This window comes from Leptonychotes weddellii, chromosome 10, assembly GCF_054177405.1.
Source record: "Leptonychotes weddellii isolate Sample4059 chromosome 10, ASM5417740v2, whole genome shotgun sequence".
NCBI classification, from domain to species: domain Eukaryota; kingdom Metazoa; phylum Chordata; class Mammalia; order Carnivora; family Phocidae; genus Leptonychotes; species Leptonychotes weddellii.
Genome location: NC_138378.1, coordinates 10,748,180 through 10,764,067, shown reverse-complemented (window position 1 = coordinate 10,764,067; position 15,888 = coordinate 10,748,180). Strand labels below are relative to the sequence as shown.

The 15,888-nt window shown below is 45.6% G+C and overlaps 1 protein-coding gene across 1 annotated transcript in view; it reads right to left on the bottom strand.

The window, feature by feature from the left end:
- The window catches only part of B4GALT5 (beta-1,4-galactosyltransferase 5), a 76,211-nt gene extending 72,511 nt beyond the window's left edge, over window positions 1-3,700 (bottom strand). The window contains exon 1 of the mRNA XM_081831939.1: window positions 3,407-3,700. Coding sequence (XP_081688065.1) covers window positions 3,407-3,521 — 115 coding nt within the window. The 5' untranslated portion in view covers window positions 3,522-3,700. The remainder of the gene's footprint in view (window positions 1-3,406) is intronic.
- Window positions 3,701-15,888: the final 12,188 nt, after the last annotated feature.

Here is a 15,888-nt window from a genome sequence, read left to right as displayed (position 1 = left end):
CAGGCACCCCCACATCACACTTCTGCCCCATCCTTTTCATTTCTACTTTCAAACTGCTGATATAAGACACTACTTTTGAATTAGTAACAAAAATGTAATGTCCAGTGAAGTCATACTTTGAAATCACTAACTGGATTGGGATAGAGATATTAAAATTAGCTGAGAACACTCTGTATTTGCTACAAACATACCGTAGTCATATTTAGTTAACACTCCTCGCATCCAATTTTCTAAGTCAAATGGCACCATTAGCCCCATTTCGGATGACCCTCAAATCCAGGAAAATTTCCCTTTGCTCTAAGACTATAGGTCACCAATATTAAGAGCTGGCATTAGATCTGAAAAATATTAAGTCAATGGGCAGGCTGACATTGTGGCTGGATTATATCATATATGAACAACTTTAAAACATTTAGAACTAACATGATTTTTCTCTTATCTCAAATTCAATTCAAGCCTACCTATTTCTGAATATAGTTGTAACACACTCTTTGGACTGATTTCTCTTTAGGCCCTTGAGCAAAACACGGTCACAAGGTATACACAGCAATTCAAAAGCAGGACTGGAAAAAATTAAACCCGGAAGGAAATATGTCTAACACTTTCCATTATGCCAAAAGTCAGGATTGTCATTTTTTGGAAATGAATTAGGTTGAGCTACGATGACGCTGACACTATACAACTGTTTTTGACCTGCAAAAACGGAAATTTCAAATGGTTCAACCTAATATTATTTTCTAAGCTCATTTTAATAATTGTCTCAAATTAAGGTCTTCACAACCCAAGGCACATAAAACCTTGTATTTCTCTAGATTACCTTAACCTTTGGAAAGATCTGCCACCCCACTGTCCAAAGCTGGTCATTTGAAAAATTAAGTCTATTAGCAAGAAAGCCAAGATGAAAAACACACACACAAACACAAAACCACCAAACTGCTGAATGTAACTGTGCTTGCAGGAACCCTAAAGCCATTCCACATCTTTTTTATGGCTCTCCTTTCCCACTAACAGAATTTGAGTCCTAAGTAGATCTGCCCTTTAGAAGACTTCCATTTAAGGAGAAACTAGTGAAAATTTAAGTGCTTTGCATCTTTTTCACTTATCAGTGATACAAGAATCTAAGCACAGTAGATGCCCATCACTTTACACTGGGGTTCCACTGACCTAAAAATCTATCCTTGAGGAATTTCTGCTGGAGAATCTGGCTTCTAACCTTTCTAATCTAAAAGGTGATCATCATCCCAGTGGGATTATTCTGCCATTTGGATATGGATGATTTATGTACAAACAACAGAAATAACCCCCATCACTTATGGCTCCAAGACTGCATCTAGGTCCAAATCTATCATTTCACACCCATTGTTATTAAGTCTGATATCCAATATGCTAATGACCTCTTTTCTCAATTCGTTCCACTAATTACACACCTGTTCTTGTTCTGCCAAAATTCCTATCTCCTCATCTGATCCATCAGGCCACACACTGTACTCTCCTAGAGGGATGCTTTTTCCTTAGATACTTCATAAACTGTTAGGGCAATCTGATGTTGCCTGTTCTACCTCCCCAGATCTAGTTTATAGTACAAATCATCAATATTCACGATCAAGTGAAATATGCTCTAAAAAAAAACAGGAGAGAATCTCCTGCTCGATCTGGAAATTTCTCTATTCAGCTAGTTCAGTGTTGACAGGTCAACAGAGAATGGCACTAGTCATTACTACAATCCTAAAGAGCATTCCCCTAGAGTTAAATCATCAACCCTTTCCTAACATCCGAATGACCCAGACTTTTTAGAGCAGAATTTACTCTCCTTGCCCCAGCTCCAACGGCATCTTCTGGTCATTTTTTCACCCTGAACTGAAGTTTTCTCTAGAGCCCATGGTGATGCCATGTCAGGCAAATACATTCTTTAAACTTTCCATCTACTCCCTTCTTTCTCAAAAGTTATATATAATAGCTGCTTTAAAAAACAAAACAAAACTCCCTATGCATCGAATGTGCTTTAAAAGGGAATTCATCTATTTCCTTAAACCCTATGAGGTTAGGATTAGTACTCCCATTTTACAGAGGAGAAAAGCTGAGGCTTAGTAACTTGCCCAAGGTCATAAAGGGCAGGGATTTGAATCCAAGTCTGACCTCAGTGTCCTCTAACCTTAACCCTCATGCTGTATTTCCTTCCAGTCTCTTTCTTCATGTCCTAAATGTCTGCTCAGTGGTCTTACAAAGTCTATGGGCAGTGTTCAGTTTCCCCAGAGACTGTCTTGCCTTTAAAGGACATGCCTTTGAGAAGAATGAGTACCCATTCCATTTTTTCTCCATGCTCCTCCTTCCCACCTGGCACCATTTCCCCAAGGCTCTTATCACAAATCCTCCTCTAGGGCCAATTTACATGTCCTCTCGGTCCCTGAGCAGGAACCATAGGATACTGAAGGGCCACCTTCTACCTCAAGACTAGGAGAGGGCAGCAGTGAAAGCGTGGGAAGATCCAGACAGCACCCTCTCCCCAAGTCTTCATTCAAGGAGGAAACTGTGGCCGAGGACCGGAGGAGGGCGGGGGGAGAATTTGGGGAAGGAAAAGAGGTACAGGGGCGGAGGTAACAACAAGGGTGTGTGCCCTTGGGGGAGGAGGGAGGAGACCGAGATGGGGAGGCGACGTGGGAAACTCAGGGGTTAGACTGAATGGGGGGTGGACCTCCATAAGAGGGGGGTGTCACCCGCTGAGAAACGGGGCCACTAGGAGAAGGAGAATGTGTATGCTGGGGAGGAGGACCTGGAGGTGGATGTAACAGGAAAGTGGAGGGAAGAAAGGGTAGGGAGGGGGAGCAGGAAACGGTGAACTCAACCGGGAGGAAAGGGGAAGGATGGATGCGAACCGGGGAGGCGGGGCGCCTCGATACCCGAGCCCCTGGGCTCGGCTAGGAGAAGCGGGCGGGCGGAGGGGGTTCGGGGTCCGCGGAATGCCGGGAGCCGGGGCCTCGGGAGACCCCGGGGGAGGAGGAGCGGGAGTTCTCGAGCCGAGGAGCCGGAAGGGGGGCTCGAGGGGGGCAAGGGCGGGAAAGGGGGCGTCCCGGGACGGGGGGGTGGGGATGGAGGTACCGTCGGGTTCGCCAGGGGATGGGGTTAGGAGGGCCGGGGGTGCGTGGGAGGCTGGCGGGGGATATGGGTTCCCGGGACCGTCGGGGTGCAGAGGGCGGGAATGTCCTGGCGTCCCCCGAGGGCCGGGCGTGGGGTCTCCCGAGAGTCGAGCCGGGGTCCCCGCAGTCTTCTGAGGGCCAGGCTCGGGGTGGTCTCGGGCCGGGGTCCTCTGAGGGCCTGAGTCCCATCAGGGTGGGGCGGGGGAGGGGTTCCCGGGATCCCCCCCGAGGCCGGAGCGGCACCCCCCCAGGCCCCCAGGCCCCCTTCCTACCTATGCCGGGCGCCACATAGACGAAGTAGAGCAGCGAGGACGAGAGCGAGAAGAAGAAGAGCGCGGCCAGCAACGAGCGGCGCGGCAGCCGCAGCAGCCCCCGGCGGACGCGCATGCTGCAGCCGGGCGGCCGCTGGAGAGTCGGGCCGGGCCTGCTCCCGCCGCTCCCCGTCCGCCGCCTCCTGGGCCGCCGCCGCTGCCTGGGCCTCGGCCACCACCTCCCGGGCCTCTCGGGCCGCCGCTCCCAGCCGCCGCCTCGCCGCTCCCAGCCGCCGGCCGCCGCGGGCCGGGCCACATGAAGCGGGCGGGGGCCAGAGCGGCCCGGAGTTAGCGCAGCGACAGAGACGGGGCGGGGCGGACGGCGCGGGAGGCGGGGCGGGGGCGGGTCCAGCGCCGCCGGGCACCGTCGCAAAAGACCGGCGCGCGCGCGCTCTCCGCCTGACTCCCACCCCCCGCCCGGTCCGGCTCCCGCGGCGGAGCGGCGGCCCGCAGGGAACGTCGCTAAATGGTGACAGCCCCTCTTCTGGCGCAGCCACCGCCCAGGCTTTCGGGGAGCGTCGCTCAAGTGCCGGCCGGCTCCGCGCAAGGGCGCCCCCAGCCCCGCAGCCAAGGGGCGGTCTGCAATGTCGGACGCGGCTGGTCGCCCCCTGCGACAGTGGAGCGGATACTGTAGGCACAGGGGCTCGGCATACACCTTCCCTCATTCATTCATTCATTCATTCATTCATTCAATTCACCATTTATTGAAGGCCAGACATAGACCAAACACTATTCTTGGTGCTAGGGATTCTACAAAGAACAAAACAGACAAAATCTGTCTTCATGAACTTACACTCAAATGGGAGGAGAAAAGGAGACAAATCAATTCATAGTATCGGGTACTGATAAATGATATGAACACAAACAGGAGAATGTATTGGAGGTAGGCTAGTGTGGTCAAGGAAGGCCTCGTTGAGAAGATAAGACGAGATGAGACATAAAAGGGTGAAGAGCAGGCACAAAGACCCTGAGGTTAAAAAGCCTCCTCTGTCTCCTGGTTTTCCAAGGTCAGCACAGATAAAATCTAGTGAGGCAAGGAGAGCGGCAGGAATAAGGTTAGATCTCTAGGCAAGGCAAAGTCCACATCCCACAGAACCATAAGGAGTGTTATGATAACGGTTATCAATGCGAAGACTTGCGTTGAAAGACGCGGGTCTTTACTTATCTCATTAAACTGCCCCAGCAGCCCTAAAATGCGTGCTCTTATTATTCCTATCCTACAAATGAGGAAACTGAGGCTCCTAGACGGAGAAGCAGTTCGCCCAAGCCTTGCAATAAGGGCTCACATCAAAACTGACCTGCCTCCCACGGCCAACCTGTGACTACTAGGTGGTAACTTACCTCAGCATTCCCTCCTGCTCCTAATTCTCATCCTGCAGGCATACTGGTATCCTACTCAATAGGATAGTGTGCGACAGCAACCAAAACAACGCTTTAAGATCAGCCTCAGGCCAAAAGACCTCCAGAGACCCTAGGCAATCACCGCAGACTCGTAGACTCACGGTGAAGCCTAGAAGAACCAGCCCCAGTTTCGAGAAGCTGCCAGCTGAATTGGGGAGGAAAGTGTTCCCTGTGTAGACACATCTCAACCTGGAAGGGCTGTCTTGGCAGAAGCAGTCAGGAGGAGAGACGACTCGGCAGGATTCTTTGGGAACCAACAATAATCCTGCTTTCTATTCCTAAAGTGTTTCCTACTTTCTATTTTAGTGTTTAACCCTTCAAGTGAGGGCTCTAGAGCCAGACTATCTAGGTTCCCTGACTCTTACCTCTTCCATTCTTAGCTGAGTGACTTTAGGCAAGGTACTTAACCTATCTGTGCCTCTCAGTAAAATGGGGGATATTATTAGTAATAACTGCATGGGGTTGTTGTGAGGATTTGAGTAATAACAAGCAAAGCCAGGCACACGGTAAATGCACGTAGCTCTCACCTGACCAACACCCTTGGGAAACAGGATGGGGCAGAAGAAACATAAACAACAAAAAAGAAAAGCAGAGAATTTTGACTCAGATTCGGGTTCAAATCTTGGCTTGGTCTCAGCTGGCTGTGTGACCTTAGGCTAAGTCACTTACCCCTCAGATTCTATTCATTGTCTGTAAAATGGACCCAGTGTTGCCCATAGCCGCAGGCAGATGATTTGGAGTAAGTGAGATAGCTGAGCTGAGGCCCTAGACCAGAAATGTCAAACTAGCTGGAATAATATGACCTGCAGCTACTTTTTGTTGGGCGCACACCATGGCGCCTCCCCTACCATGTCTGTAATAAACATTTTCCAAACATACAGAAAAGTTGAAAGAATAGTACAAGGAGCACTTATGCACTCTCCACCTGGATTCATCGATTGTTACCATTTTTCCAGATTTATCTTTCTATATTCATAAGTCCAGATCCCCCCCCCACACACACACCTCAAATTATTTATTTATTTATTTATTTTAAAAGATTTTATTTTATTTATTTGACAGAGAGAGACACTGCGAGAGAGGGAACACAAGCAGGGGGAGTGGGAGAGGGAGAAGCAGGCTTCCCGCCGAGCAGGGAGCCCGATGCGGGGCTCCATCCCAGGACCCTGGGATCGTGACCTGAGCTGAGGGCAGACGCTTAACGCCTGAGCCACAAAACCTCAAATTATTTAAAAGTAAGTCGCTGCCTTACTGGTGGTACTTCATGCAGAAATCCTTCAGCAAAAATCCTAAGAAAAATTACATTCTCTTACATTAACCACAATAATATCACACTGTAATATGCTGTAACAGCCAGGGCATTCCTAAATTTCCCCAATTGCTTAAAGGATGTCTTTTATAGCTGTTTTTCTCAACAGTATCAAATCAAAGCTTATACATTACATTTGGAATGATTGCCATAGTATTTATTTACCTACAACCGCGTCTGTACCTTTTTTCATCATTTCTCCCAACATTTTATTAAAACATTTTTAAACCTATAGGGAGGTTGAGAGAATGATACAGTGAACAGCCGTATACCACCATGCAATGTTTTGTTAACTGAACTAGCGCTGGATGAGTTGGATTTCCACTTGGGGAAAAAGAGGACTCTTCACTCCTACCTTACACTATCCACAAAATCAATTCAAGATGGATTGTAAATCTAAATGTGAACGATCACAAAAAAGCTTTTAGATGAAAGCAAAGAAGAATATCTTCATGTCCTTGGGGTGGGCAGAGATTTATCAGAGGACACAAACACCAAACAGAGGGGAAAATTTTGATAAAATGGGCTGCATTAAGATAAGAATTTCTCGTCATCAAAAGGCACCAGTAAGGAAAATGACAGGCAGCACATTAAAAAAAAAAAGAAAGAAAGAAATAGAAATACATAACTTATAAAGAACTCAGACAGAATTTTTTAAAAACCCACCAACTTACAGAGACAAGACTGACAACCAAAGAAGGAAAGAAAAAAAAAAAAAAAAAAAGACTTGACCAGGCAGTTCATAAAAGAAGGTATCTAAATGGCCAATAAGCATATGAAAAGGTGCTTAAATCTTCTGGAAAATGCAAAGGAAAACCACACCCCGATACCATCTGTGGGCCCTGGTTCTAAGGAAGAGAGGGAGAGCTTGCAGCCAAGGCTTTGAATGGCAGAGTAGTAGGAAAGTGTGAGTCTGCCAAGCAGACGGAGAGGCAGGAGGCAAAGCCAGGAGGCTGAGTGCTCTGGAAGCCAAAGGAAGAGGTGCCTCTGTCCTTGTGAGTAGGCTGACCTGGCTTTGAATGCCTCTTTTGGAATCCAGCACTCCGTCGTTCCCCATCTGTAAAATGGCACTCTTAGGACTGATTTCCTCAGTGTTTAAGGGGGTGGGGGGTTCTGGAAATATCTCAGGGACTTGTGCATTTCTGACCACGCAAGGAAAAAGAGGGTCTGGCCCCTCTGGAGGACACAAAACGGGCTCCAATTAGGAAGGGGGTGGTGGAGATCCAGCCGACTCAAAACAAATGTCCTCTACAACTGGTTTCCCTCACCATCCACCTCCACCCTCGCCTAGGTGGGCAAGGAATTCTGCTGAGTCTAGAAATGAATAAAGTCAAGCTACCTGCTTCACTGTGAATATAGCTTTATAAAAACAATGTCGAAAGAAACATGTTGCAGAAAAGTATATTCATGATCAGTTAGGATAAGCCAGATTGTGCCGTAGTAACAAATAGCCCCTGTATCTCTGAGGCTTAAAACAAAGTTTTATTTCTTGATCATGGTGGGGTTGGGGGAGTTTCCTCCTCACTCTGGAGGAGTAAAAAGAGACAGAGAAGCCTTCCTACTACCTACTGGACTAGGTACTGATGACCAATCTCTTCTCCTGTCCCATCTGAGATAACGCGGTATTGAAAAAGATTGGGGTTTTATTTAACCTTTTCATCTCATGTTAGGTTTCCAACTAGCTCAGACATGCTTCCATTCATTCATCCTTCATTTACTATTCAGCCCCTCAGTCAAACAAGCTCACTGCATTCTGATCTCTGCTTAAATGGTACCTCCTCTAAGAGACCTTTCCTCTAAAATATCTTTCTCCCTACTCCGGAACTCTCCCCTTACGTGGCTTGTTGTTGTTGTTTTTTTAATCTTCATAGTACTTTTCATCTCTGACATGATATTATAAATGTATGTGTTTATTTTTTCATTTTCTGTCTCCCATATCAGAGTATAAGCTCCATGATGTCGGGGATTTTGTTTCATTTTCTGCGGCATCCTTGCATCTAGCACAGTGCCTGGCGCCCAGCAGGTGCTCAGGAATTGTTAGAGGAATGGCGAAGAAATAGCAGGTGTGCACTGAGCATGCTGGGCATGCTGGGTACACAGGTGCCTAAGAGGACGTTCTTGGAGTGCGGTGGTGGCACCAACAGGAGAGTGGGTAACTGTGCCACAAGGTGATATAGACAGGACTCTCACGCCAGCAGTCAGGGGAGGCATCTTGTAAGAGTCTACATGGACTTTGAAGGGGAGCTGAGACAGGCTTGCTCAAGGGGCAGTGAGAGGAGGCCTGTCTGGCTGGAGCAGCCAGTCAGCCCAAGGACAAGGAGAAGAAAAGGGGCAAGGCTGGAGGTAGCTTGACCCTGTGGCTGGGCAGGGGCCCCTGAGTCAAAAAGATCTGGAGACCAACCAGTCCTGCCTCTTCCTTGTTCTCACCCTGTGATCTGGGCAAGTCATTCCACCTCTCTGAGCCTCCATTTCTACATCTGGTTCTTTCTTCCAGGGTTTTCTATGAGGAGGATTTGAGATAGTATCTATAAAGTGTCTGGCACACAGCAGGTATTCAATCACTGTTGCTGTTCTCATACTTTTTCCTGTGGGCCATATGGAGCCCTTGAAGGTTTTGGAGGAGGGGAGTGACCTAAAGAAAGAGAAGTCCCTGGAGAAATCCCAGAGAGCACAAGTTGGGCCTTATGTGTGCTTGTCAGCACCCAATTAACAGGCTTGCCCAAATCAAACACATAAAGCAAAGGACCCATAGCCTAAAGTAAAAGGTCACAAGTGATACCATGCCCTTCCTACCCTCTCCTACTCTACTGGAGAAGGTTCCAGGAACCCGCCCTGAGGAAGCCATTGCTCCATCCAGGAACACTAATCACGAGTAGTATGATAAGATCACAGAGCAATGACTATCTCAGTTTGAACTCCCAGAGGCATGAGCAGATAAAGATCGTTGACATGTATGTGACCGCCCTCCAGGTCCAAGGAGCCCTGGCGCCGAGTGCCTCCGGCGCCAGGAATTCCTGTTGACTGAGCATTGACTGGGGGGCTCACCCTGGTAACCTGCAGCCACGCAGTGGTTTATCAGCCCCTTTCAGAGGCAACTGAAGTTCAGTGCAGAAGTGACAGGTATCCCTACCTGCCAGCAGGTTTCAGGGTCAGTGCATCCTTTGCCTCTCCTTTCCCTCTGCCACAATAATCTTCAATGTTCTGCAGAGCGGATGCCCCATCAGCTGAGGTCCAGAGTGAGGAGGAAACTCCCCCAACCCCACCATGATCAAGAAATAAAACTTTGTTTTAAGCCTCAGAGATACAGGGGCTATTTGTTACTACGGCACAATCTGGCTTATCCTAACTGATCATGAATATACTTTTCTGCAACATGTTTCTTTCGACATTGTTTTTATAAAGTTATATTCACAGTGAAGCAGGTAGCTTGACTTTATTCATTTGCACTGCTATATGGCATTTCGCCATATAACTAGGCCACACTTTTTAAGTCTTCTTCCCTGATGATATCTATTCAGGTTGTTTCCTTTTTTGCTATTACTGGTCCAGCAATCCTTAGCTAAAATTCAAACTCCAAAAAAACCTAAGACCTGAAAGCTTTTTCATAATTTATTTGGCAACAAGACCTGACCCGACCTGAACATCTTTAGTGGCAAAACTTGACCTCGATAGACAAAAAGCTGTCTATAATCTTTATCTCACTGTGAATATTCACATGTTCCACTGAGGAAATACGTAGATTTTTGTTTACAGAGCGACCCATCCTTCTCAACGGGTGTTATATAAATATTCAGTGTATGTACAGTATAACCTTTCAAAATTTTGTGATTTTCACAATTTTAAAACACATCTGACCCCAAGGGATTTGGATAAGGGACAGTGGCCCCAATACAAACACTGCTGCAGGGAGCATCTGTGGCAGAGTGTATTCTCCAAAGATGGTCTCAGCAATATTTCCCATCCCCGTGCTCTTCTAGAACTTCCTTTAATTCCCCTTTCTTTGAATCTGGGTGGGATTGTGAATCACATATAAGCCGATAAAAAGACGTGGAAGTGACACCACACAGCTTTTGACTTGCTGGTTGGGACACACACCTTTGGAACCTTTAGCCACCATGCTATGAGGAAGCCACATGGAGTGGCCATAGATAGATGCTCCGGTCAACGGTCCCAGTGAAGATCCCAGCCAACAATCAGCGTCAATCACCAGACATGAGAGAGAACATATTCCAGCCCCTAGCTGTGAAGTCACCCTAGACCTTCCAGTCTTCCCAGCTGAAGCCCCAGACATGCTGTCCCCACTGTGCCCTTTCCACATCCATAAGCATAATAAAATAGTTACTGTTTCCACACCAAGCTTGGAGTGGTTTGTTATACAGAGATATTAACTGTAACAGCACCCTTCTATACATATCCTGTGCATATGGACAAGAGTTTCTCCAGAGCACATACATACGAGAGTGGATTTGCTGAGCAATAGGGTTTGCACATCTTCTGATTAACTATTTCCAAATTGGTTTTCAAAATGGGTGTACCCATTTACACTCCTGCAGCAGTGAATGAGGGTTCCTGTGACTTCCTGCCTCACCCACAGTTGCTCTGATCTGACTTTCCCAAGGCTCTGACCTTCTGCAGTGAAACTCCTCTGTAGAGAGAAAGATATGAGGAACTGGTATAAAAGAGCCAGCAAAAGTCTTCCAAGAGCATTGATTCTATAGAGGGCTATGTCTTTGCAGTCAAAGACTGACTTACATCCCTTTTAAAAATTCTGCCACTGTCCTTTCTATCCTGGATAGGAAGGCCTAAGGCATAAGGGCTGCTCCTGGGAAGTATTAGCTGATAGAACTAATTTGCTTTTTTGCTTTTTTGTTTTGTTTTGCTTTTAAGTAGGCTCCATGCTGGAGCCCCAATGAGGAGCTTAAACTTATGACCCTGAGATCAAGACCTGAGCCAAGATGAAGAGTCAGACATTCAACCAACTGAGCCACCCAGGCGCCCTGAGAAGTAATTTTCTCATTCAACAAATATTTATCAAGTACCAAACTATGTGCCTGGCATTTTTATAAATGCTAACAGAAATGATGATGAGGAGGATGAGGAGGATGATGTCTAGGTACCAGGCATTTGTTGAACTTTTTAAGCCACTTAACATTCATTCACCTTCCACAACAACTCCAATTTCCTTCTTTTGCTTTCATTCTATGTGGTTCTCCGGGGTTGCTGACTCCACTTCCACCTTCAGACTTGTTATGTGAGCCAGCCTGGTCAGTCAGAACATTGTATTCCTCTGGTAATAGTGGTTGGTTTGGGGTTGGACAGACTGGTCAGATCCAATGAGACTCAACTCCCAAATATGTAAATGTGTGCATTTGGAGAAACCAACTTTCTCTTTCATGCTAAACATAAATATGAAGTGTTGTGAGGTTGGAGCAATGGCAGCTATTTTATCAACATGTGGAACCTGGGAATGAAGCTGGCATATGGAAAGAGACTGATGCAAGCAACGAGAAATTGAGTCCTGATGACATAATTTGAATCCTGAATCCAGTTAGCCCTGGCGGCCATTATTTTACCCCCCAGTTTTGTATGTGCTGAGGTTTTTCTGTTTTGTTTTGTTTTGGAGAGAGAACAAGTGAGCAGGGGGGAGGGGTAGTGGGGAGGGAGAGAATCTTAAGCAGGCTCCACACCCAGTGCATGACCCTGAGATGACCTGAGCTGAAATCAAGAGCCAGATGCTTAACTGACTGAGCACCTGGCGCCCCTGTTTTGTTTTGTTTTGAAGTATAACATAAATACGGAAATATACACACATCGCAAGTGTATAGCTCTCCTATGTAGAGTAACTATAGACACCTCTATTAGAGCACTAGTCACACTGTTTTACATGTACATATGTACACAAGGACGTTATGTTCGAGTGTATGTACATATTTAAAGAAGCACTTAAATCGTACTTAGTGTCAGGCACTGTTCTAAAAACCTTGTACACAGTAACTTACTTAATCCTTACAAAAACATCTCGAGGTAGGCACTATCATTGTCCTCATTTGCAGATGAGGAAACTGAAATCTAGAAAGATTAAGGAACTTGCCCAACGTCACACAGCTGGTTTCTTATAAATTATATGACAGTTCTGGCTAGATTACACATTTCTTTGAGGGCAAGTGCTGTCTTTTTTTCTACCTCTGCCCCCCAGTGCCTAAATCCGGGCCTGGCACAATGTAGATCTTTGAATGAATGAGTGAATGAATGAATGAATGAATGGAACTTTATGAATTCAACTGAGTCTGCTGTGGGAAAAATTTTAAATACCCCAAAATCCAAATATTAAAAAAAAAATGTCAAGGTGTTTCTTCTCCCCATAAAGCACAGAAAAGCAAACTTGTTTTGTAAAGGGCCAGATGTTTTTGGTTTTGAAGGCTCTGTCACAACCACTTAATTCTGCTATTGTACAACAGCTAATGTGGCTGTATTCCAATTAAAGTTTATTTTCAAAGACAGGTAGTGGGCCAGATTTGGCCCCTGGCTTGTAGTTTGCTAACCCCTGCACTAGGGAATGAGTCTTTATTTTATCAAAGTATTTACTACAGATTATTGCAGTTAGTAAAATCAAGCAGTACTTTAATTTCTGCTTTGTTTCAAAGATTATTTATTTATTTATTTATTTGAGAGAGAGACAGAGAACATATGGCAGGGGAGGGGCAGAGGAAGAAGCAGACTCCCTGATGAGCAGGGAGCCGGATGTGGGGCTATATCCCAGACCCTGAGATCATGACCCGAGCCAAAGGCAGCTGTGTAACTGACTGAGTCACCCAGGCGCCCCTGTTTTAAAAAATTATTCTTTTTTTTTTTTTAAAGATTTATTTATTTATTTATTTATTTATTTGAGACAGAGAGAATGAGAGACAGAGAGCATGAGAGGGAGGAGGGTCAGAGGGAGAAGCAGACTCCCTGCCGAGCAGGGAGCCCGATGCAGGACTCGATCCCGGGACTCCAGGATCATGACCTGAGCCGAAGGCAGTCGCTTAACCAACTGAGCCACCCAGGCGCCCTAAAAAATTATTCTTAAGCCACTACCCTTTAGTTGACCTCATGTACTTCCTTCACTGTATTAAGCTTAGAGAACATAATTTTCGTCATGTCACTTTACTAATCAAAAACTTTGGCAGCTCCCTGTAGCTTATAGGACAAAACCTAATCTTCATTTGACCTTTAAGACCCTTCATGATCTGATCCTGACCCTTTGTATCTCTTCTTTCCAGTGTGTAAGTGGGGATGTAAACATCTCAAGTTTATAGCGAGGAGTATGCTTAGTAACATTCTATGATTCTCTACTGTAGCGTGCTCAGTCAACATTCCATGATTCTACACAGAGGAAGGGGGTTCAGCTAACATTCCTTATGTCTATATAGATAAAGAAGCTCTACAGACATTCCATGATGATAAGCAAAGAGGCTCTGCAAACACTCGATTTTGTAGAGGCAGGTGTTCTGTAAATCATATAAGATTCAAGCCACAAGAAGAGGCTCTGCAAACATTCCATGATTCTGTATATACATGAGGGTGTTCCTCAAAAACAGTTCATAATTCTATATACAGGAAAGAAAAGTTATTCAAACACCCTAAAATTCCAGATACAGGGAGTGCTCTGTAAACATTTTAGGATTTTATACCTAGGAGGAGACTACAAATATTATGTAATTCTATAGATAGAATAAGGCTATGTAGATCTACCTCGATTTCCCGATGTGCTTTGCAAACAGTTGGTGATTCTGGAGAGGGATCTGCAAACAATTAATGATTCTACATGGAGGAGAGTGTTTATTCCCCTGATTCCACCTAGAACAGGGTGCTCTATAAATATTCCATGGTCCTAAACATAGGGAACTATATGAAGTTAGTGCTGCTACAGATAGGAGGGCATTCTGTAAATATTTCTTGATTTCACACAGAGGAGGGGGTCGTGCATGCCCGCCATGATTGTGTACAAGATGGTATTCTGCAAATAGCTCATGATTTGATATGTAGGAGAGGGTTCAGAACACATTCCAAGATCTTACATAGATGAAAGGGGTCCAGCAAATACTCCTTGATTCGACCAAGAGGACAAAGAATCTCTGCAAATATCCTCCAGTGTTACATATAAAATGATATGGAAGCAGTTCATGATTTAATACACAGGAGGGTGCTTGGCAAAAGCTTGAGGATTTTGTGGGCTGTAGTGGGCTTGGCAAATCTGGTCTTATGAAGGAAAGCTAGGGGTTGGGCAGTTTTACCAATGGACACCAGAGGCCAGAGGCTCCAAATATTTCAAGTGCACATAAAAATGTTTTAGACCTAAAAACAATATTGACCCCAGAATATAAAATGGAAGCTGCAGGGGCGCCTGGGTGGCTCAGTCGGTTAAGCGTCTGCCTTCAGTTCAAGTCATGATCCCAGGGTCCTGGGATCGAGCCCACATCAGGCTCCCTGCTCAGCAGGAGGCCTGCTTCTCCCTCTCCCACTCCCCCTGCTTGTGTTCCCTCTCTCACTGTGACTCTCTCTGTCAAATAAATAAATAAAATCTTTTTTAAAAAAAAGGAATCTGCAAAAATTGAAATTAATCTTCTTAATTAAAATGTCTACAAAATATAATATTAAGGCAACTAGTCAACTGCTTCTGAATTCACATGATTACATCTAATTGTATCTAGTGGGTCATGGGGGTACATTTTGTTATGCTTAATAGGACATGGATGGGCCTTAAAAAGTCATGCCAGAAGCCCAGGAAGATCCTAAAGTGGCCCCAGATGGGGAAGGTGCTGGAAAGTTCCTGTGGGAAGGTCAGAGGACTCCTATCTCCAAGCCACCTGCTGCCCCTGTCCAGCCTAGCTCCTGATCAGAACACTGACATTCCAAAGCTGGGAAACTCCCAAGAGATGGACTGGGCTCCAAATATCACCACTGATTAGGGGAAAGGAAGCCCATGATAGCAGCAGGGAAAGCCAATTAGCCAAGGGCATTACATTGTGGCAGGTGTCTGGCAGAATCAGATATTGTCATGGTCTCAGGAAGGAAAAACAGCTGTTTCTGTTTCTCCGCCTTCCTCCCCCTACACATCCTCTGAGTCTCAAGGGAGGGCTTTGAACTAGCAGCAGTACTTGGAGCAGAGTAATGGGGGCCAGAGCAAGGAGCTATGACCATAGCTAAGCCCCAGGGTCACAGGCAGGAAAGAGGAGTGTTGATCAAAGACAGTGAGGGAAAATCTGAGTCTAGGGTCTTAACATCCCAGAGCCTGGCCATAATCAATCAACCCACATGACAGCAAATATAAGATTGCCCTGAGCTAGAGGCCACAGGATGGGCAGAGGTTATAGCTCTGTTTCTCAGTTTTCTTAACCCATACCCCATTTCAATAAACATAAAAGCATCTCAGTCTCCTTTGGCACCATCTTAGATTATAAAAAAAATTTTTTTCTTCAAAAACTCTAAAATGATGAAAGAAACACATAGAAGAATATCTTTATGACTTTGGAGAGAAAGGGATTTCCTAAACCAGGCACAAAAAGCACCAACTATAAAGGAAAAGATTAATATATAGGAGTAATTAAGACACAAAGAAATGGAAAAACGTTCCATGCTCATGGATTGGAAGAACAAATATTGTGAAGATGTCAATGCTACCTAGAGCAATCTACACATTCAATGCAATCCCCATCAAAATACCATCCACTTTTTTCAAAGAAATGGAACA